General features: G+C 36.2%; 1 protein-coding gene across 1 annotated transcript in view; it reads right to left on the bottom strand.

Moving 5' to 3' along the window:
* Positions 1 to 23,744, bottom strand: part of Atg9 (autophagy-related protein 9) — a 201,805-nt gene that overhangs the window by 150,303 nt on the left and 27,758 nt on the right. Inside the window, exons 3-4 of the mRNA XM_090384098.1 lie at positions 22,015 to 22,058; positions 6,191 to 6,255 (exon numbers count right to left, since the gene is read on the bottom strand). Of these exons, the coding sequence (XP_090240224.1) occupies positions 6,191 to 6,255; positions 22,015 to 22,058 (109 nt within the window). The remainder of the gene's footprint in view (positions 1 to 6,190; positions 6,256 to 22,014; positions 22,059 to 23,744) is intronic.

Genomic DNA, 23,744 nt, shown 5'->3' with positions numbered 1-23,744 from the left:
TTCGAATTCAAGTCTTTTCTACCTGGTGTGGGGAGGAGGGCCATTCCATCAACTGTACTACCCACGAGGGCTTTAGTAGTCATATCATCAAAACCTTCCCCTCCTACTGACGTAGCATGCTCTACTATTGCACTGATCCCCTTTTCTGCCTGTTCGACCATATTTCCTGAATGAGCTACGACCATACATTTAACATTGACGGTTTTAATTCTTTTAGTGATAAAGCTATGATTCTGACAGTCCACAATTCAGAAATATTTCCATGCCTCTATTACTTCGATTCTGAATCAATTTTTTACAAAATCCATTGTAAAGATTTTCTGATGTAATGAGTTTTATAGGTGGATATAATGCCTTGATCTAATGGCTGAACAAAAGGAGTTGTATTAACCTAGTACAACTGTGGTGGTAGGAACAAAACTTCAACGTTTGGATGACAAATCTTTTGGATGGCCTGGTGTGCTATCCAATAGTAATAAAACTTTGAAATCTAGATTTTTCCACAAGTTCAATAGCAGCAAACATAACATGGAGATTTCCCAACAAAATAAAATACAGGGATTTCTCAATATTGTTTTTTGACAAGCAAGCCAAAACCGGCTTGCTTGTCAAAAAGCGAGGATTCGAAAAAAAAAAAAAAAAAATGGAAATGTTGAAAAAACATAGTATCTAACATAATACCAGGGTTTTCCCAGAACAAAAGCTCAAAAATACCCCGTTAGACGACATTTACTGAAATTATAAGTACCATGTTGTGCGAGGATTGCCGCAATTTATCAATCATGTTAGAGCGAAACCGTATTGTAGAAGTACCGTGTTATGTGGGGGTTGCCTGTAAATGTGGTGGTATTGCACCAGTTGATGAGAGTCATCTACCACTAGGTGGAGACTCTCATCAATCGGTGCAATACCACCACTTTGCTTATTGGAGGCTTGAAGTGGTGAAACCCATGTTTAATCTCCAGAGCTAAGTTGCGGTCAATCCTTCAACCCAAGCACTGTACTAAGTACTATAGGTTCTAATACCTCTAGTGTTTGGGGTTTTCATAAAAAAAAGTTTTTTTTTTAAATTTAAAAAAAAAATTAAAAAAAAAAACAAAATATATACCGTATCACCTGTAGGGCCTGTAACAGTTGCTACGTAGGTGAGACATCGAGACGTCTCCAGGATCGCCTCACGGAACACGACAGAGCAATCCGGCTTGCCGAAACTGACCAGTCCGCGCTTGCAGAACATTTTTGGGCTACCAACCACGATCTTGACCCCAAGCGCGACTTTGAGATAGTGGACCACGCGCGACACTTTCGCCACCGCCTATGGCTAGAGTCACTAAACATAATAAACAACCCTAAGGCATTAAATCGCCAGAAAGGCATGCGTATACATCCAATCCTGGAGACAACCGTTTTATTGATGGATGATCACTGGCGCAAGGCAGCACACGTCCGTGCTACAACAATGACGAATGAGTAACGTGCCACACTTTGCTTGTAATGTATTCAATGTCAGTTGATAAAGGGACACGAGTTCCGAAAGCTACTGAACTGAAATTGTACTTATATTTCATTTTATACTGGGTATACAATAAATATCTATTTGTTAAATATTTTTTTTATATGACAGTAATATTCTGTTGTATGGGATAAAGACATTTTGCACATTGAGTAGAATGGTTTCGAATTTTCAATTTAATGATTATCCATAACTGCGATTAATGATATGCAAAAACTGTCATATCTTAGAATTGTCATCAGCAGTACTAAACAATAAATTGAATAATTAGTTATATGTGGGCAGAATTTCTTGAAATCGTCCATCTCTTTAATGATCACCAATATGGTTTGCATCAGTGTTGATTCACTGGTGATATATTAACGTATGTTACTCATTTTTGGACAGATTTGATGGAACCATTTGATGATGCTCAAAGCAGTTGCTTTTGGCATATTGTGTTTGTTATAAAAGTCTTCTAAGCAATCTTATCGATTGCTGACTGTACTTGCAATTGAATAATGTATAGAGACCTCCTGAATAGCTGTAATCAATCTTTTGAATCAAACACTTATCTTAACAGAGGTGGTTATGCAAAGAATAAATGTGTAATACTTCCGAACTCTGAGAAATACTTACCAAATCATTACCCTCTACACTATAGCTGGGATATCATTACACTCAACTACCTGGAATACAGGTAAATTAGTAAGAATTATTCTGAGTCCAATGCCCAGCTGTACCACTTACCCAAAATTTGAGTGTCAAATTTAAATTAGGAAAGTTTGTTTTTTTTATATAATGCAATTACAGCCATATCTATACAAACTGATACAAACAGATGGGCTGAGAAGTGGCAACTGAAGTTTAACATTGACAAATGCAAAGTACTGCAATTGTGCAGTCAGATACGAAAGGAATTTTGCTAGCAGGGTTAAGGAGGTGATTATCCTGTTCTATAAGGCAATGGTAAGGCCACACTTTTAGTACTTCATACAGGTCTGGAGGTCTCAATTTTAGGAAGAATTGTATTTTAGAGTTGCCAGAACGAGTACAGAGAAGGACAACAAGACTGGTGAAGGGAACAAAGGAGTGCTCTTACCAAGAAGAGAGTTAAGCTCTGCAAATTGCAGCATCTGGAGGCTAGGCACCTGTGAGGTGATCTGACTGAGGTATATATAAGGCCTTAAATGGTGTAAGCAGGCTCAATGCTGATGGGATTCTTCCTCTTGCTCAGATTACAAACCTGAGGGAGCATAAACTCAAGTTGAGGAAAGACAGTTGCAGAATCGATGTGTGGAAATTTTCCTTTAGCCAGTGGGTAGTTGATTGCTGGACCAAACTTCCTTCTGTCATTGTGGAATTGATAGCTTAAATAAATTCAAGGCAGAACTAGACAAACATTTGAAGTGAATGGGTGGGTGAAATGGGAAGATTTTTTTTTTTTTTTGGCTGATGCTGTATAAGCTTTCTTTCTTGCATAATATAGCCCTGCTATGTGTCCTTTATTTCTTGAAGAAACTGTCAATGGTTAGTTAATCTTACAATGCTACAGAATTATTCTGTAATCAAATTAACACTAATCTAATAACAAGCAGTCTTCTTTCAGCAAAGTGAAGCTTCGTGCCATTACACTCCAAATGTACAAAAGTCTGTAAATGACTTTTTCACAGTAATGGATATGCACAGGTGCATCAATTTTTTAGATTTCCTGCTTCACCTAGACTGTTGGGAAGGGAGGGAGTGATAGGAACATGTAAAATGTGAATCCACATGTAGGAACTTAAATCAAGATTCACCATGTTCATTGTAGGAACTTAAATCTAGGTTTACCATGCTCATTGTAGGAACTTAAATCAAGGTTCACCAATGAAATTTGGGCAATAGCTCAAAGGTAACTGAGAAATGTATGAAGATTAAGTTGGAAGATGAGATTGAACAAAGTATCACAAATGATGATGGTACTGTTGAGTTTTTATGCATGCTCTTAATTAGAACTAATAAATTTGCTTTTAAATGTTTTTACAGATTTTTATAAAATACATAAAACAAAAATTATTAAAAAGTTTAAAAGTGTACATGGATTTTATGAAAGCCTTGTACACTATGCAGCAGAAGCAGAGGCACTATGTGCCTCAGACATGCTGCATGAGAAGTTACTGGAAGCACTGATGAAATTAAATTAAGTCGTGGTAGCATTAGCAAACACTGAATGGAATATTTACAAAGAACAAGCAAAGATGAATAAATAATAAAGTTAAATAAGAACAAAACTATTTCTGTGAAGAAATAGAGATACTGTGAAAGTGCCAGAGAACATTGAGAAATGCTGCAAGCAGGAATGATGAGGCTGCAACATTATTGTTAGTGGTCTTTACTTTTTTGGTTAGAAGTAAACATGTGATGATCACCGTACCAATTTGTTGCCAAGGCTGGGGAAAATACAAAAAATAGTGTTGTGAGATCAAATTGTACTGAAATCATTTGAATGACATGCAAAAATGATACAATTACAAACAAGTTTGCATCTGAAACAATGCCAAATAAAAGATGACATTTTTCCTGTGGCTCAATGCAATGCACAAAGTATTAGACCAAGCACTAAAAAAAAAAAAAAAGAAAAAAGAATTCTCTGAGAGTAGACATTATGAGCCAAAACATTATGACCACCTACCTAATATGATGTTGGTTCTCCATGTGCAGCCAAAACAGCTCGTACCCAGCGAGGCATGGACGCTACAACATTTCTAAATGTGTCTTGTGGTATCTGGTACCAACACTTAACCAGCAGATCCTTTAACTCCAGTGGCTGAGATGCCACAGATCGGAGTTGCTGTTCCAACACAAACCACAGATGCTCGATGGGATTGATGTCTGAGGAATTTGAAGGCCAGGGCAATACCTGGAAGTCTTCCTCATGTTCTGTGAACCAGTCTCGAACAATCCGGGCAGTATGGCATAGCACATTATCCTGTTGAAAGACAGCACCGCCAGAGGGAAGACCGTTGTCATGAAAGGGAGTACCTGGTCAGCAATGATGTTTAGGTAGGTGGTAGACATCAGAGTGCTCAGCACATGGATGACTGGACCCAGGGTATCTCAGCAGAACATCGCCCAAAGAATGACAACACTGTCACCAGCTTGTTTTCGTCCCACGGTGCATTCGGGCACCATCACTTCCCAGGTAAATGACACACACATACCTGGCCATCCACATGGTGGAATAGGAAACTTTGGAAACTTGATTCAAGGTCCACAAGGTCCAGTTTTGATGCTCGCATGCCCATTGTAGGCGCTGTTGCCGGTGAACCGTGGTTAGCATGGGCCCTCTGAGTGGCCTGCGGCTATGCAGCCCCATTTTCAATAGGGTTCAGTGTATGCGTGTTGACACATTACTCCCATCACCAGCATTCTGATTACCAGAAAGTTGCACCACAGTCACCCCACCATTACCACGTACCATCCGGGAGAGCCTTTGCGCACCTCGAGGGTTTTCCCTACTCAGACCACTTTCAGTAGGTACTAACCACGGCTGACCGTGAGCATACCACCAGCCGTGCAGTTTCAGATATGCTCTGACCCAGTCGTCTGGCCATTATAATTTGGCTTTTGTCAAACCTGCTTAAGTCCACTGCCTTTCCCATCTGAAGAACAAGAGTAACCCTAATTAACACAGCTCAATATCAGGTGTTTTTTATACAGTGTCCTGACCTGCACACGTGCCGTAGCTCACCTACAGTTGCTTTGATTTGCATAACAACTTGCTGGTCAATGTTTTGGCTCGTGTGTGTGTGTGTGTGTGTGTGTAGGTCAAACCCGCTTAAGTCCACTGCTTTCCCATCTGAAGAACAAGAGTAACCCTAATTAACAGAGCTCAGTATCGGGTGTTTTTTATACAGTGTTCTGACCTGCACACGTGCCGTAGCTCACCTGCACTTGCTTTGCATAACAACTCGCTGGTCATAATGTTTTGGCGTGTGTGTGTGTGTGTAGAGAGAGAAAGAGGTATAGAAACAATGCAATAAATTGCATCTTAAAACAAACAGACAATACTGTACTATTTCACAACAGAGTAAATCTAAAATTACCTGAGAATCCAAGTAAAATACAGTCAGCCACTTACACATAAAAGGTCTCAATAGTTTTGACCAATCTTCCTTAATTCTTCAACAGATGACAGTTACATTCTAAACAAAGGCCACACAAGAATGAGCACCTTGGTGTAAGAAAACTGGTTCCCAACTAGCAAGGAACACAAATGATCTCAGACCTCAATGAGGTACTTCTGTACCTCATTCAGGTCTTAGGAGTGATTCCAGGAAGAACACACAATTTATCAATGTAATATGATAAACCATGTGAGCTGATACACTATGACCAGAGTAGTTATATACCAAAATATTCACAAAAACAACCAACAAACAGGTAAATATGCTTTTCATTTAGCAGTACATTGTACCATTTGTTGTTTTGTGGGCCTTTTTCTTTCTGAATTCATTTCTTATTAGAGCTGGCTAAAAATAAATTCATAAAATTGAAAATAAAAAATTCATAAAATCATTATCATAAAATAATTCATAAATCAATGCACTTGCTTGATATTATATTATATATAATATAAAATATCAGATTTTTCTAATATTCTATATTAGAAAAATCTTGGATGGAAGTTTTCAAAAATATGTAGAAACAACTTACAACAATTCCAAGACTTTCTGCAACATCATAGTCACATAGCCATGTCGTTGATGGTATCGATAAACTTATGATATTAAGGAATGATTTTATTTCTTTGAAAACTGAAATTTTTTTTTAAATATAAAAGGTAGGATCCAAAACTTCAAAGAATAAATTTTTATTGAATTGAATATAATATTTAGAGATAATTATACATTGGATCTTTCAAAATAACAACTCCGGCCAATTATATATATTTTTTTCTATCAATTATATAACAGCAAAAAGTCTTCTTCAAAGTCCTTTTGTTCAGAAAAATTCTTTGGTTGCATTTTTCATCACTGCAATAACACCTGCTTCACCAGAAAACTTCGTTCCTTTAATAAGGTCTTCGGTTTCAGAAAAAAAAAGGAAACATGTAGTGCAAGGTTAGGTGAATACAAAGCTTATAAGTGGGGGAACAGTTTTAATATAAGATTTCTAATTCTTCTTTAAATTTGTTCAAACTACCCACTTTCTCTTTATGACCCCCTTGGGCATGTTATCCAACAAAGAGTAAGGATGACATCAGCATTTAGTTTACTCAATCCATTTAAAGACTTACATTTCACTCAAGTGACCTTACAGAGACACTGCAATTTACTGAACTCAAGTCTTTCTTGATAAGAGTATCATTTTGTGCCAATGACGAACTTTGTTGCTCTTCTTTGCATCCTTCCTAAAATGAAGCTTCCAAACTTGTATGTTGTACTCAAGATGAGGCCTAACCATTACCTTATACAGCAGGATAACTGCTTCCTTGTTCCTACAAGCAAAATTTCTATATATCATCGATAGAACCCCTTGAGTTGTATTAGTAGCCCATATGCACTACTCAGAGAACTTCAGGTCAGACTGTACAATTACCCCTAGGTATCTTTTGTTCTGCACTATCACGTGGTGTGGTTCCACCTAACTGGAATGTTATCTTGGGGTTACTTCTACCCAAATATGGTATCTTACATTTAGCAATGATAAACCTCAATTTCCACTTCAGTCCATCTGCCTAGTTTTTCTAGGTCTAGCAGTAGCATACCCTGTTGTTAATCAACCTGCCAACCACTGTATCATCAGCCAACTAAGATATTAAACTTGATATCTTCACCAATACTGTTAATAAATAATGAAAACAGTAAGAGATGACAATACATTACCATCAACAACAGATATAAAAGTAAACCACTGTCCATATGCAACAAAGATCTAATCTAATGTAAAAAATTCTAGGCATTCTAGATTACAAAATTTGACTTTTATATATTTTTAACAAATTCATTCCAAATTCACCATGAAGAATGGTGGCCATTATGAACCTCTGTCTCCTGCCATAAAAGGTAATCAGAAAATATGTCCTATAATGAGAAGCAACACTGTCATGGACAAGACTGGAAATTCTTCCATGTCCATAGATCAAGTCACTTCCTTCTGATTGCATCTCTAAAGCATGTAATGATTTCCAAGTATATAATTATTAACAGTATAATCTCCTGGTATAAATTCAAAATGAATTATGCCTTTATAGTCAAAAAGCAACTGTAGCATAACTTTACCTTTAGAATTGTCAAACCAATTTTTTTTCCCTAGGAGATACAGGTGACTTCCATTCAGGACCGATGTTTATTCTTCAGATCAATAAAGATAAATCTTTCATTTGCAGTCACTATTATCATCACACATTTCAACCAGATCTTATGAAAGTTCAGATCTTGTTTTCATCGAATCTGCTGTTAAAAACATGGGAGCAACAAACAAAGAATTGCATAATTTTTTCATGTTTAAAAATATCAGATATGATGGTATGACAACTACGTCTTCAATTATTTCTAATTCTTATTTTGTGATCAACTTGAATAATGGTTTTATAATACAGAAGACAAGTTCGTCATTCATTGGCATGCAAGATTTTCCACACTTTGCATCATCCTCAATGTACTTCATCGTTCTTTGAAGACTTAATAGAATTCAAATAGCCTACCTCTTGACAAAGCATTTTTGCCATATACTCCAATCATTTCTTCAATCTCTGAAGTTGATTTCTTCAATAAAAAGCAAAATTTTAAGAGATGACAATACATCACCATCAACAACAGATATAAAAGTAAACCACTGTCCATATGCAACAAAGATCTGATCTAATGTAAAAAATTCTAGGCATTCTAGATTACAAAATTTGATGTTTATATATTTTTAACAAATTTATTCCTGAAACTGTTTGATCCTACCTTGTACATAAGGAACTCATAAATAACAAAATAGTTGAATTTTTCCATTCTATCTCTTACTAAAACAGAAATATACAAAAAAATATATAAACACATATTCAAGAATATGTCCTAACTGTTTAGGCCCATTGGTAGACCAAAAATCTGTCTATAGACTTTGAACTAATGAAGTTATTAATAAATGCAAATTATATTCTCTTTCAAGACAATCTATAGACAGATTTTTGGTCTACCAATGGGCCTAAACATCAGTGGACTCATTGCTGAGTTATACCTAGATAAATTAGAGCAGTTGCATCTTAACCCATTCTTGCCACAGATCACATATTATGGAAGCTACCTGGATGACATTTTGATTATTACAGATCATTTGACCATAAATAATGTACTACATGTTTTTAATAATATCCATTCAAGATTAAAATTTACATTGGAAATAGAAGCAGAAACACAGTCCATTAATTTCTTAAATTTTACCATACATAGATTAGATCATAAATTAAATTTTAGTATATACAGAAAACCCACTATTATTTTTCATTGCCATAGTTACACCCCTATTTGTATAAAAAAAAAATCAATCATGTTGAATCAATTTATTAACGCGTTTAAATATTCTTCCTCCCAGATTTTATTAACGACAGAAATAAATGAGCTAACAAAGAGATTTATAAACAGGGGTTACCCTTTAACCATTATAAACAAAGTTAAAACTGTAACATGGAAAAAAATAAAAACCGGGAAACACACAACATATGTAAATTTGACATGGACAAAAAAACATTTTATTATCATACCTTATGTCAGGCAACGGTATAAGAAACTTAATCAAATATGCAAAGGTACTGACATGAAAATTATAGCCAACCCTATGAATAAATTATATACGTTTTTAGAAATCAACCTTTAAACACCATCTTTCAATTACAAGCAATGCTGTATAGCATCGCATGTAAAAACTGCGATGCGATTTATGTAGGTTCTACCATGGGGGTGGTTCAGAGTCGAACAAAACAACACGAAGCTTCAGTTCGGGCGGATCGATCAAATGCATAGGAACTGTCGTTTCATGCAATAAATGAACAACATGTATTCAGTTTTAATAAAGCAAAAATAATAAGTATCCAACACGATTACTATAAACTACTTATTACGGAAACCTTCGAGATATCAATTTTAATTTTAAATTTAGTTTTAATAATGTTGGACCTGATGTTTTCCTTACTGGCAGGGGAGTGGTGGTTGGAACCCTGAGTGTCAAATATTGATGCCATGGGGTTGTCCCACTACTGTTCTGACAGTGGGGAAGACGTTTATAACCTTATAATTATATTGTTGTTACAAATTAATCGTTAATGCGTTGGACTAGGAGAGTTAGTCAAAAGAAGCCATCCTATAGCAAAATTATAAAATAAAATAAAATAAAGGTAATCCCTGTTGTAGATCTCATGAAAATCTGTTTACTGGGAGTCATTACCTACAGATGGACATACATGGTGAAAACAATAGGCACATACACTGTGCTGCCAATTTATTAGGTACACCTTCCTAGTAGCATGTTGAGCCTCCTTTAGTCTCCAAAACAGCCTGAATTCGTCTATTCATGGATTGAACAAGATGCTGAAAACGTTGTGCAGGAATGGAGTACCATGCAGACACGAGTGTGTCACGCAGTTCCTTGAGATTCGACGGAGGTGTAGGCCTGCAGCGAACAGCCCTTTCCAGCTCATCCCAAAGATGCTCAATAGGATTGAGATCCACGGACTGAGCAGGCTACTGCAGCAAAGAAAAGTCATTGCCACGTTCCTGGAACCATAGTGATTTGGGCTTTGTGCACCGGCGCATTATCCTGCTGGAAGTAACCATCTGACTGAGGATAGATAAACTGTCAACATGAATGGATGCACTTGGTCAGCAACGATGTTTAGGTACGATGTAGCATCCAGACGTGAATCTACAAGTATCAATGGACCCAATGTGTGCCAAGAAAACATCCCCCACACCATAACACTGCCTCCACCACCTTGCACAGTAGTCGTCAGACATGACGAGTCCATGGATTCATGTTGTTTTCGCCAAATTCTGAGCCTTCCATCAACATGATGCACCAGGAACTTCGACTCGTCAGACTAAGCAACTGTTTTCCAATTGTTGATAGTCCAGTGCTGGTGCTGCTGTGCCCACAGGAGGCATGCTCTCTTGTTCTTCATTGATAACAAAGGTACGCGATGTGGCCGTCGGCTGTTGTAGCCCATTCGCGACAAAGTGTGACTAGTAGTCCGTTGCAATATTTTGTTCTGCGCACAAAGGTTGCATTCTGACTTGATGTGCAACATTGTGACCCATCTGTTTGCTTGCACAATTCTAGCCATCCTCCACTGACCTCTCTCATCAACAAGCGATTTTCTTCCACAGGAGTGCCATTGAAAGGATGTTTTCTGTTCGTTGCACCATTCTCGATACACCCTTGAAACTATGGTGCGTGAAAAGTTCAGGAGAACTGCTGTTCCAGAGATGCTTTGTCCAGCACGTCTTGCCCCTCCTACCATGCCACGTTCAAAGCCCATTAGATCACTCCTTTTCCCCATTCTTGCTACAGTTTGTACACTTAACTGATACTAGAAAAGTTGTTCTGTTGCATTTATATCCACAACTGTTGTCATGTGACTTGCAATGTCGTGGGACAAACCATTTGTGTGCACAGCAGGAGTGTACCTAATAAAGTGGCAGCACAGTGTATACATATATACACACACAAAAGCAGCTAAAAATTGTTATAGCTTCCTTGAACCTCCCAAAAAAAATGAAATCCTCTTTAACCAGAGCAATACGCACTTGACTATTCTGTCCACTGAATTTCAACTTGTAATGCACCAAGATATAATTTAAAATCGGTACATTTCTTAGCTTGGGAACAAAACAAAGAACAATCAGTTTAGCTAGGATTATGTACTACAGTGACCTCTATGTATGAGGGGCTATCATCATCATCAATTTTCAATCCACTGCAGGATGAAGGCCTCTCCAGCAACTTTCCAGTTCCTTCTGTTTTGAGCACTGGCCATCCATTTACTACCCACAAACTCATGAATTTCATCTATCCATCTCCGCCTTTGTCTTCCAGGTTTTCTTCTAGCTCCTCTTGGATACCATTCTGTTATTTTCTTAGTCCATCTGTCATCATGTCTTCGAGCTATGTGTCCTGCCCAAGACCATTTTAGTTCTTTAGTTTTGATAAGAATGTCCTTTACTTGAGTTTGTTGCCTAATCCATGTGTTTCTCTTCTTATCTAACAATCTGATTCCCAATATGATTCGTTCCATTCTTCGCTGTGTAGTTCTCAGCTTCTCTTCCATTCTTTTGGTGAGTGCCCAAGTTTCACTTCCATAAGTCATGGTGGGGAGTATACATTGGTTCATTATTTTACGTTTCAGACAAACTGGGATATTGCTCTTCAGTATGTGACTATATTTCCTCAATACTATCCATCCAAAATTTATTCTTCTCTTGACTTCCAGCCATTTATCATTATTACAGCTAATAACTTGTCCCATATAAGTATATGACTCCACCTTTTCAATTACTGCTCCTTCAATCATTATTTCCCTTTCTGTGGCATACTTGTTCATCATTACTTTTGTTTTAGCCATATTCATCTTTAGTCCAAAATCCTTACTAGCTGTGCATAACTGATTAAGATTTTCCTCTAATTCTTTGGGATCATGGCTTATGACCACAATGTCATCTGCAAATCGTAATTGGTTTAGGTACTCTCCGTTCACATTGACTCCTTTCTGCGACCAGTCTAATCTTCTGAAAGCTTCCTCAAGGGCAGCAGTAAACAGCTTCGGAGATATTGTGTCTCCTTGTCGAAATCCTTTCTCAATTTTAAATTTCCTACTGTCTTTGTCTAGTCTAATAAAGGAGGTAGCACTCTCATATATTTTCTTCAAAATCATAATATATGGGGTATCAATGCCTTGTCTTTCCAGTGCCCGAAACATTGCCTTATGCTGTATGGAGTCAAATGCCTTTTCATAATCCACAAATGCCAGGCATAATGGTGTTTTATATTCATTTGCTTTCTCCATTAGCTGTGATATTACATGAAGGTGATCCATAGTTGAGAATCCTGTCCTAAAGCCAGCTTGCTCTTTCGGTTGATTCTCATCAAATATTCTTTCTAATCTGTTAGTAATGACCCTTGTGAACAACTTGTAGATGTGGGATAACAAAGCTAATTGGTCTATAATTTCCAATTTCTGATTTATCTCCTTTCTTATGCAGCAAAACTATGATTGCATTATTCCACTGCTTAGGCGTCACACCTTTTCTAATGCACTTTGTGAAGAGCCTTGCCAGTTTTTGTGTTATGTCTCTTCCTCCCAATTTTAACAACTCTACAGTAACTTCATCTTCCCCCGGGGCTTTCTGATTCTTCATTTTCTTCAATGCATGTTCTACCTCATCAGGAAGAATATTGGGTATGTCGTATGTATTGCTACTTTGCAATCCATCTTCCCCACTGCTGGCATCATTCCCCTGCTCCTTGTATAATTCTCTATAGTAGTCTTCTGCTATTTGAATTATGCCTTCTCTGCTGTTTATATGTACACCATCGCTATTCTTCAGTTTCAGTATCATTTGTCTTTCTGTATTACTGCTCATGGCTGCTGATTTAAATCCTTTGTTTTCCCTTAATGCTTGTTCTACTTTTCTTGTGTTAAATCTTCTTATGTCCTCTCTGAGTCTCTTTCTAATGGCTTTGCATAACTCAGTATACTCAATTTTCTCCCTGTCAGTGTTTTTCTTGCTTTTCATTTGTCGTCTTCGGTTCATCATGACAAGTTTTTCTTGACTAATTTTTTCTTCTTTGGATTTCTTTTTCCCTATAGGTTTCTTGGGCTTTATCACTTTCAAAAAGTTGTAATATTCCTCGTCGATATCTTGGTCCTGAGCAGTCTGCAGAAGCTCATACTTGTTCTTAAGTTCCAGTACATACTGCTTTTTCTCCTCTTCTGTTATCTCAAAGACCTTTGTATTATTTACTCGAGTCAGTTTTTTCCTTTCCTTTCCTACATCTATATCAATTGTACATCTTACCATTCTGTGATCACTTCCAACATTTACCTTATTCAGGACGGTGACATCATTCACAATATATCTTCTGTTAGTGAGGATGAAGTCGATTTCATTAGTAGTTAATCCATTTGGACTCTTCCATGTCCACTTTCTGTTCACCCTTTTCTTGAAAAAAGTGTTCATTACTGACAGTCCTTGAGATTCTGCAAATTCCATAAGTCTTTCACCTCTTTCATTTCTTTCACCAATTCCAAAATTTCCTATAGTTCCCCTTTCTGCACTGTTTTGTCTTTTTCCAACCTTAGCATTGAAGTCTCCCATAATAATAGTGTAGTGGGTTTTCTGCTCATCTAGAAGACTCAATTTCAGTGTACATTTCTTCAACCTCTTCATCATCATGGCTCGATGTTGGTGCATAAATCATTATAATCTTTAGCTTGTACCTCTTAGAAATCTTGAGTATTAGTCTTGACACCCTTGGTGATGTACTTTTGAATTCCAAAATGTTGTTTTTAAAATTTTTATGGACCAGAAACCCAACTCCACCTTCACTCCTTTCACTGTTTCCATTGGTGTACAGCAGATTTCCACTTGATAAACTTATAAGTGATTCATTTCTTCTTCTTGTTTCAGCCAAACCGATGATATTCCAATTCACATTTTCTAATTCCTTTTCCAGCTCTAATGAACTCATGATGCACACATGTATAATAATGTTTCACACTATGACTATGATTTTTTTTTTATCTGGAAGAGTTAAATGGAGCATGAAAAGAAGTGTCCATTTTTTTTTAGAAGGGAGTGCACTTATATACGATATTCTGTGGGAGTGCACATATTGTATATGTGCACTCCCACACAATATCTGCACTCCTACGGACTGTGGGAGTGCACATATTGTATATGTGCACTCCCACAGAATTTCCTATATAAGTGCACTCCCACAAAAAGTCATTGATTTGGCAAAATACTGAAAAGTGAAAGATGGAAAAGTTGTGATGCAGGTTTTCAATCTTGAGATGAAATTTTTTTTTAACCTATCTTTTATAAAATTATATGAGGAACTTTCATTAGCTTCTTTCACAACATAGTGGAGTTTGTCTCAGGTAAAGGTTGCATGGTTTTATTTACAAGAAACGGCTTTTTTTGCTTTTTTTTTTTGTCTAGCAAGCAGGCAAACCAATTTAAGAATGCATGCTTTTATAAAAACAAAACACACCAGTGCCTCATAATTTCAGTTTCTTTGATGTTTAACACATACCAGCAGTAAAAGGTGTTTCAGTGTGGCCAACATTATGGAGTCAGCAAAACCGTACTTGACTACATATGGAACGTCACACAGATTTGTACAGCACTGTACATTATAATTAGCCACACAGAAACATTTCTGTACAAGTTTGTAAAAATAAAATGATTTCATTTACATTAAAAAAAAATTCAATGTAGTAACACTTCTCCCTACCTGGTAAACCAATCCCTCTTTCACCATTACTGACAACATCGACACCTTTCACTATTGATACACTGCAAGATTTTCATAACAGCTCATTGTAGATAAAAAAAAATTCCAACACTTCAAATTGAAAACATTATATGCAACAAAAAAAAAAAAAAACTTTTGCCTCTCACATTTTTTTTTTTTTGCATTTTGTTAAATAACTTCGTCTATGGAAGCAAACTTATAGGACATCTGTATATCATATATATATATATATATACACCTAATTCTGTTTTTGCACGAACTTTTTTTACACGAATTTGGTTTAACACGAATTCAAAATAAATATTTCATTCTCTTTTTACGCGAGTCATTTTGATTTAACACGATTTCTATGAATTTTTTTTTGCCTAAATTCTAAGAAAATTTTTTTTATTTGTGGCATATTAGTATCATTTCTATATTACACGCATCAATAGATTGGATAACAGCTAGTGTATGCGTTTTGAAACGTGTGCTTTTGCTTACCAATGTTTACGTCTAGGTATCTATGAATCATCAACGTTTTTATTGAATGTGGTGCACATCTACGGTATTCGTGCATTGTATCTTCGGCAGACATGTAGTAGTAAGCTCTATTTCAAAGTGAAAGAATCTTTAGTGAAATTTGTGCACATATAAATTTATTAATTTTGCCGATAGTCAATAAATTGTAAGTTTACAAAATTTTCATACCTTTTTTTATTAATTATAACTGAGATATTTTTCGGTAGCCCTTATATAATGTCGAATAATTTGCCTATTACCAAAATGAAAAGGAAAGCGATTTCTTTGGAACTTAAAATTCAAATTTTAGATCGTCTTGCAACTGGACAAGGGGCTACGTCTGTAGGAAAGCATTTTGATGTACATGAAGCTACCGTAAGAACTATTAAGAAAAATGAAGCTGCAATTAGGAAGTCGGTATGTTCTGGAACAAAAGTAAGTGTTAATTCATCATCATATACAAGAGATATTGTCAAGGAAAAAATGGAAAAGGCCCTGGTAATATGGATAGAAGATCAATCACAAAAAAGAGTACCAGTAGATGGAAATGCCATCAAGCAAACAGCACTAAGAATTTACAGACAGATTAAAGAAAAGGAGCCAAGCACTTCATCTCAGTTAAACAGAAAGTATGAATTTTCTGCGAGTACAGGTTGGATGACAGGATTTCTTAAAAGGAATGCTCTTCATAATATAAAAATTAAAGGTGAAACTGCATCTGCAGATGAATCGGCTGCTAAAGTATTCCCGCAGGAACTTGCAAAAATTATTGAAGATGGAGGATACACTCCTGATCAAGTGTGGAATGCAGATGAAACTGGTTTCTTCTGGAAACGAATGCCGAACAGAACGTATGTAGCCAAATCGCAGAAAACTGCTGGTGGTTTTAAGGTAGCTAAGGATCGTGTGACCTTATTATTTTCCTCCAACGCTTCAGGAGATCGTATGTTGAAACCACTGCTGGTAAATCGAGCCCTAAACCCACGTTCAATGAAAGGTGTAGATATCAATAAACTGCCTGTTCACTGGATGGCAAACAAGAAGGCCTGGGTGACCACTACTATTTTTACAGAATGGTTCAACAAATGTTTCGTCCCAGAAGTCAGACATTATATGAATTTGAAAGGTCTCGAATTTAAAGTTCTTCTGATTCTTGACAATGCACCCGGCCATCCTGTCTTGGAACACCCAAACGTACAAATTTTATTTCTGCCACCTAATACTACATCTTTGATACAACCGCTAGACCAAGGTATAATTGCGACAATTAAAACATACTACATAAAACGAACATTCCAACATGTTTTGGACAAACTGAATGATGAAACACTAACAGTCATTGATGTGTGGAAGAAATTCTCAATTATGGATTGTATCAATCAAGTTGGATTAGCGTTAACTGAATTAAAACTAGCAACTTTAAATGCGTGTTGGAAAGCGGTTTGGCCACAATGTGTAAAAAGCAAAGATCACTTCATCCCTAATACGACCGAATTTCCCAACATCATTACAATGGCACACAAAATTGGTGGAGAAGGATTCGATGATCTATCGTTTGAAGATATTGATGAATTGTTAACCGACAAAGCCCTAAGCGAAGATGAAATATTGGAGGTTGTCCTTGGGACTCCTTATCCCACAGAACGTAGTGATAATGAAGAAAATGATCCTGTTCTAAATGCAGATTTAATAAAAGAAGGTCTGGAACTGGCCAGAAAATTAGGTAATCATTTTGTCAAACATGACCCTAATGAGGAACGCGCTGGGAAGTTTCAACGTGAACTGAAGTTGTTGACAGCCTCTTACAGAGAATTATATAACGGCCTAACCAAAACACGAACACAACGATTAATAACTGAATTCGTTCGTAAAACCGGTGAAACATCAGCACCAGAGGAGACTCGTGCTGATTTTGCTGAAGAGATCACAGAAAGAATTTCATTAGAGGAAGAAGACGATGTCCACAACATTTCTAGTGATGGAAGTAATATTCCAGTCGTACGCAAACGTATGCGCCATTTATTATCAGAAAGTGAAAATGAATAAAATCTTGTTATGTGTAAAACAGATTTTTTTTTGTTCATGAAGAATTTTTTTTTGTTCATGAAGAATTTTTTTTTCATTTCATATGCATACAAATTTATTTTAGTACATTTTAATTACATATTATTACATGTGTATTTTGTTGAAATAAAATAATAAGCTGAAAACGAATATTTTATGTGTTTTTTTAATTATTTTTACTGATTTTTTTTAGATCCGGAACCAATCTTCTTTTCTTCCATAAATACAATGTCTTTTTTTACACGAATTTTTTTTACACGTATTTTTCAGGAACGTATCTATCGTGTAAAAACAGAATTAGGTGTATAATAAAGCAAAATTCATAATAAAAGAGAACACCAAATACCCCATAACCCTGCGTTACATTATTCCGTCAAAATTTAGTCTGTCCCCCCAAAACATCTTCAAGTAAGTATGGGGACCAGAGTTCTAAGTTATGAAGCAGTGAACCAGAGGTTGTGTTGCTGCCAATCCTAGCAGAATGATAATTTAAATAAATGCCTACTCATTTGTTGTGCCAGACAATTACATAATGAAGCCAGACAGGCAGATTACAAAAATACATACACAGCAATAAAATGAGTCATTTACATTGAGTCAAATATAAACAAAACACACACACACACACACAAACTACAGATTAGAAGACAGAATGGCATTAGTAGTTATGGGTGGCTGTCAAAAGATAAGAAAATATCTACATTGAAATGTTGAATCAATTTGAGCAAGGAATAAGGGAAGACCCTATGCAAAATAAGGTGTTTCCTTAACCCCTCTTCATTAATTTAAATAAATTTCAAGAAAACATAAATTGCTTTTATCGGAAGCAGCTTCCTGAGTGGGACTCAATTTAAATTTTCTATCACTGTGGTTGGTACAAGAAATATTATATTCATGGCCAGTTTTGAGGTATGACCACATTAACATCCCATACTCAATAGAGAAGAGAATGTGAAAGGGCACTACAGCAAACCAGATTTAAGCTGCATATAACACTACAGAAAGAAGATAGGCTTTTATAAGCTTTTAGGTTAATAAAATAGGATAAAAGGTGGGTGGAGAGGGCTTCTCTAACCTTAATTATGCCGATGTTATGGAATAACAGATTCTCATGATGAAGAAATAAATGTGATCTCACTGACCTGACTGCTCAAAAACAGGAAGAGCAGCAGGAGGATGTCCTAGAAATCAAAGACATGTCAATAAAGAGGATAACAAAAATGCTAAAAAAAAACTTACACAGTAAGCGACAGACATAGATATCAGTTTGGGCAGAAGTCTGTAGCTTAAGCATGGAATCTTTTTGCAGTCTATTAAGATATTTATTGCACAAAACAGAAGGAACTGGAAAGTTGCTGGAGAGGCATTCAACCTGCAGTGGATTGAAAATGGCTGATGAAGGTATTTATGCTGAAAAGCAACAAAAAGCAAAAAAAAAAAAAAAAAACTCTGATGGAGATCCCAGTTCCTATGGCATACCTCCTTCACTCCCATTCTACCTGCCTTTTCTAACCTCCCTCCACCAATCTCCATGCAGCCTCTCCTGAAACTCCAGCCTCCATCATATCCACCTAAAATAGTTCAAAATCCATTTTCAATACATTTTTTTTATTACATTTAAACCATTACTTTTATTTTATTACATTTTGCTTTATTGGACAAGCTGAAGGTGGCGGCTGAGATTTTACATAGTAGGTGACATCTTCAGAGTCATAAAGGTTGGATTCTCTACTACCACCATCATCTTGTCCAACCAAGCCAATTGGTAAATACTGTCCTCAGATAATTATTTAAAATTTGGCTTTATGTATCATTTTATAAATAATAATTAATAAATAATATTGTATTGATATATTATTTATAAATAATAATACTTATTTAAAACAAAATGTTATAAAATGAAAGTAACAGTTTAAATGTAGAAAATGTGATGGAAATGGGTCCGGAACTATTTCTGGGTTGTAGAACACATCCCAATTTTCCCCATTTAACTAATCATCCATTATATGCATACTGCCACCTCCATCATCTTGTTCAACCAAGCCAATTGGCAAATACTGTCCTCAGATAATTATTTAAAAGTTGGCTTTATGTATCATTTTATAAATAATAATTAATAATTATTAATAAAATTATATATAAAGCATTAAGTTCCATTTAAGTGAGGGGTTTTAGGACTGCAACTGAAACCTCGTGCACTTACTTTTAACAACTAAGACCTCACTCATAATCATCCACTTGAGCATTCCATGATCACTTCCCACTAAGGGTTCCTGTACTGTCAATCCTGTGATGCCATCTAAAATGCAAGTGGTGATCAGGTCCAGAATATTCTTTCCGTAGTACATTGCCTAACATGCTAATACAGTCAGTCCTCGTATAGCACAATAGTTGTGTTCCTAGAAACCCTTGTGCAATGCAAAATCGTGCAATATAAACAACAGGCCCTATGGGAAAAATAGGGTTAGGAGCTGACCACCCAAGATTGAACACACATTTGTAACCAAAACATTACCAAAAACAAATTATCGTAATAAAATACTTACGTATTTTAGTCATAGTCATAATAAAATACGTATTTTATTACGACTATTACGTAATAAAATATTGCTAATGCTTTTGCTTCTATCATAAGCAAACTTGTTTTTTGTTTGATTTTCTATCCAAACAGATGACAGCCATTCCATCTCTTCCAATTCTTTGTGTCTTAATCTAATGGATTTTAATTACACTTTGAGTTGTTCCTGCTATGAAAGTTGTTTTTATTTTTTCTGAATTCTTTGTAATTCTCGGCTTTGCCTCATTTAGGCCTGTAGCACGTGCAATATCACATGGTCTTTCATTTCGCTCAAAGCGTTTCACAATTTAATATTTTCTCTCTATCGACAGAGGTTGACTGGCCATAGGCCTTACCGGGGAAACCATGGTGGGTCGGAGGCCGGTGTGATTTTGGCCATAAATGCTAGTATGAGGCCACTACAAATTTTCCCGGGTAAGAATTTTTGACCCAGTCCGCCTCTATTTATTGATATTGCTTTTCTTTTTCTCTCTGAATCTGTAGTGTCTTCACCAGGACGCTTCCTTTTCACACCTTTTAAGTATTTTACTAATTTTTAGGGAATAAAGACCAATTACAAAATGAGGAGACACGCTTGATACACATAAACAAAGCTGCATGTGTGTAGAAACTGAATAAACAACACCGTAAAGGCAGACACACTATGAACACCTCACTGGCTCACATTTTACTAAAGCACATTTCTGGGGGTTACTACCATAAAACAAAAACAATTTCCAGTTGCGTTCCTGCTAGTGGAATCGGTTATAAACTGGTGGTAAACTCGATCTAATTGCATTTGCAATAATACCGATAGCTGGAATTGTGTGGGTTTTTACGTTATTATGGTAAAATGCATTTCCCCTTCACTGATATAAAAAATATAAATACATTTTCAGAATCTTCTCTCCATTGCTATCGTGTTGCATTCAGTTGGGGTGATTCCACTTTCGACTGTCATTTCTTGTAAACACAAAGGCGCGAGCATAAGCGAATTCGGTTCATGTTATATACAATATCATTCCCCTATTTATAAATCGTGTATGATGGAATTCGTGTAGTGTAAACACGTGTTATACGAGGACTGACTGTATTGATAAAATCACTAAGCTACTTTAAAAATTTTTTCTTCCAATGGTCTTTCACTCCCTATTGCCTCAATCAATATGTGGCAGACTGAAAAATCCCATAAGTCACTGACACTTGCTCATCCATTTCATCTGCATACAGAGGCTCTCATCATACTCTTCACAATCTTCTGGTGCATAGCATACCTTACTCCAATTTTCTCTTTGCTTCCTACTAATTCACACCACACAGATTCATTGCTAACATGTTTTAATTTCAAATCTGCGCTTGTCACATAAGTTGCTTTTGACCATCCCTTCTTTCCTGTCTATCCCTCCAAAATACATTTCACAGCAAAACTCATCATCTCCTTTTGCTGAGTAGCACCAAGTTTTCATTAGTTTAAGTTTAAATTTAAGTTTTTCAAACTAACATACATCTGAGACAGAAGAGAATGATCAACTGAACTAGGATTACCAATAACAGTGACTTTGGAATAAACCAAGGCTATACAGGCAACACGAGCAATGAGTTCATGACTTGTCGAGGAATTGATTATAGCCTTCTGAGTCTTCAAGCTGTCATGAATTGCATTAATAATGTGATATTCACCATTATTACGGTAAAAATGACAAAAATATCACAATATAAATCAAAGAAATTCTAATTATAATAAATTAAATACCTCCAAAATTATCTTAAATAATTTTTAATATAGAATTGCAACACCAATTAAAACTATTGTAAACTATCAATTTTTACCACCGATTATTGCACTTTTAATAGCTATAATATTAAACTCAAATTTTTAAACTCAGAAAAAGGATATCCTAGTGAAGAAGGTATCCAAATCCTCAATATGGTTCCACCTAGCTGCAAACATACAGAAAAAAAATGTAAATCTTTAACTTCAAGCCATGGAATCAAAGTTAATTGTAGTTTATTACTTTTAAACATATCTTTTAATAACAACTTTCACAACCTTCAATAATATCTTCAAAAGCTATTCAAGAATAAGTATTATAAAATGCAAAATACAAATTTCAGGTAAGGAAAAACAAATTTTGCTGTTCACTGGAGGTCAAACGAGCTTAACATTTCATGTCTGGGGAGCCACCATGCAATGAAACACGATCAAAGAGAACTTACTGAACCTTCATAGAACAAGTTATCCCACTCTTCCAGTTGAGGATGGGGAAAAAAAAAAAACAGTCTGGTAAAGGAGACTCATATCAGAAGGAAATTACGTGGTAGTTTTCAATGGAATCTAGCTTTCTAAAATGACCACTCTTATACCAAGTGAATATTAAGATAGTTTATTTAACTAAATCACTATACATTAAGGTAACATTTTGGGAACCTTGCTGGAACCCATCCTCAGACCATACAATGGCTGTTGTAAGCCTCCTACTTGCCAAATGTCTCAAGGACATGCAGTCTGAATTGAGACATTTGGCAAGCAGGAAACTGTCAACAGCCTATGCATGATCTGAGGATGGGTTCTAGCAAGGTTCCCTAAACATTACCTTAATACAAGGTTTCTCAACCAGGGTTCCGCGAGAGATTGTGATTAAAAAATAAATAAACATCGTTTTTTGAACTTCGCACGCCGTGCAATGTTAATGCTCACAGTGATGGACAGTGACCAAGCAGCCCTGTTAGCAATTTCGTTAGAGGTCTTTCAGCTCCATATGGCAGTGCGCAGTAGGACCATGTTCATTTGGTAGAGTCAATTCTCAGTTTTTGACAGGAGACAGGTGAAGCCGTTGATAATTGGTGAGCACTATACTGCACAGAGGGGAGGACAGTAGGCTGATGACATCGGCCTGTCCCTCCCAAATTACCTCCCCAACTGCTGTTATTGTAAACATTGCAAAATGTGAATTGTGTAGGTTAGAAGTGAATTGTATTGTGAAGTTTTCATATTTTTTGTGATTTTCTAGTTTAGTTATTTATTATGTCTTTCTGTTTTATATTTTATTAAGAGTTTATGTTTTACAAACATGTCTGAGAGTCCAATGTGGCGATTTTTGAAGACGAGGTGTGACTGGAAGAGGAGGGAGGATTCCAGGCCTAGGCCCACGGACAATTCTGAAAAGGTTAGTGATGAAGAACTACACAATCTTCTGAGTCATATCACTGCACTAGTGCAACAAGACACAAAAAATCCATCTTTACAATGAAAGCTACTTATCAATAGGTTTTACATCAGCTGGTAATCAAAGTTGTCGTATTCCACTGTGCATCATCTGTGGCAAACAACTTACAAATGAAGCAATGGCTCCAGCAAAATTGAAAAAACAACTACAAATCACAGCCATTTGACAGGTAATGGTGCTGATTATTTTAAACAGCTAATGGAATATGAAAACAAACAGAGTAAAGCGTTTGTTAAAAATGTCACATTCAGTGAAAACTCTCAAGAGGCTCAGGAAAGTCACACAGTTGGTGAGAACCTAATAATGCCAGCAAGTAAAATTATAGTGAGTAAAACGCTAGGACAAGAGGCAGTACAAGAAACTGAAAAGGTTCCACTCTCAAACAGTACAATAAGTCGGC

Source organism: Mastigoproctus giganteus, chromosome 10 (genome assembly GCF_048544385.1).
Source record: "Mastigoproctus giganteus isolate SK-2022 chromosome 10, ASM4854438v1, whole genome shotgun sequence".
NCBI lineage: Eukaryota > Metazoa > Arthropoda > Arachnida > Uropygi > Thelyphonidae > Mastigoproctus > Mastigoproctus giganteus.
This window is presented reverse-complemented; position numbering and strand designations above follow the sequence as displayed.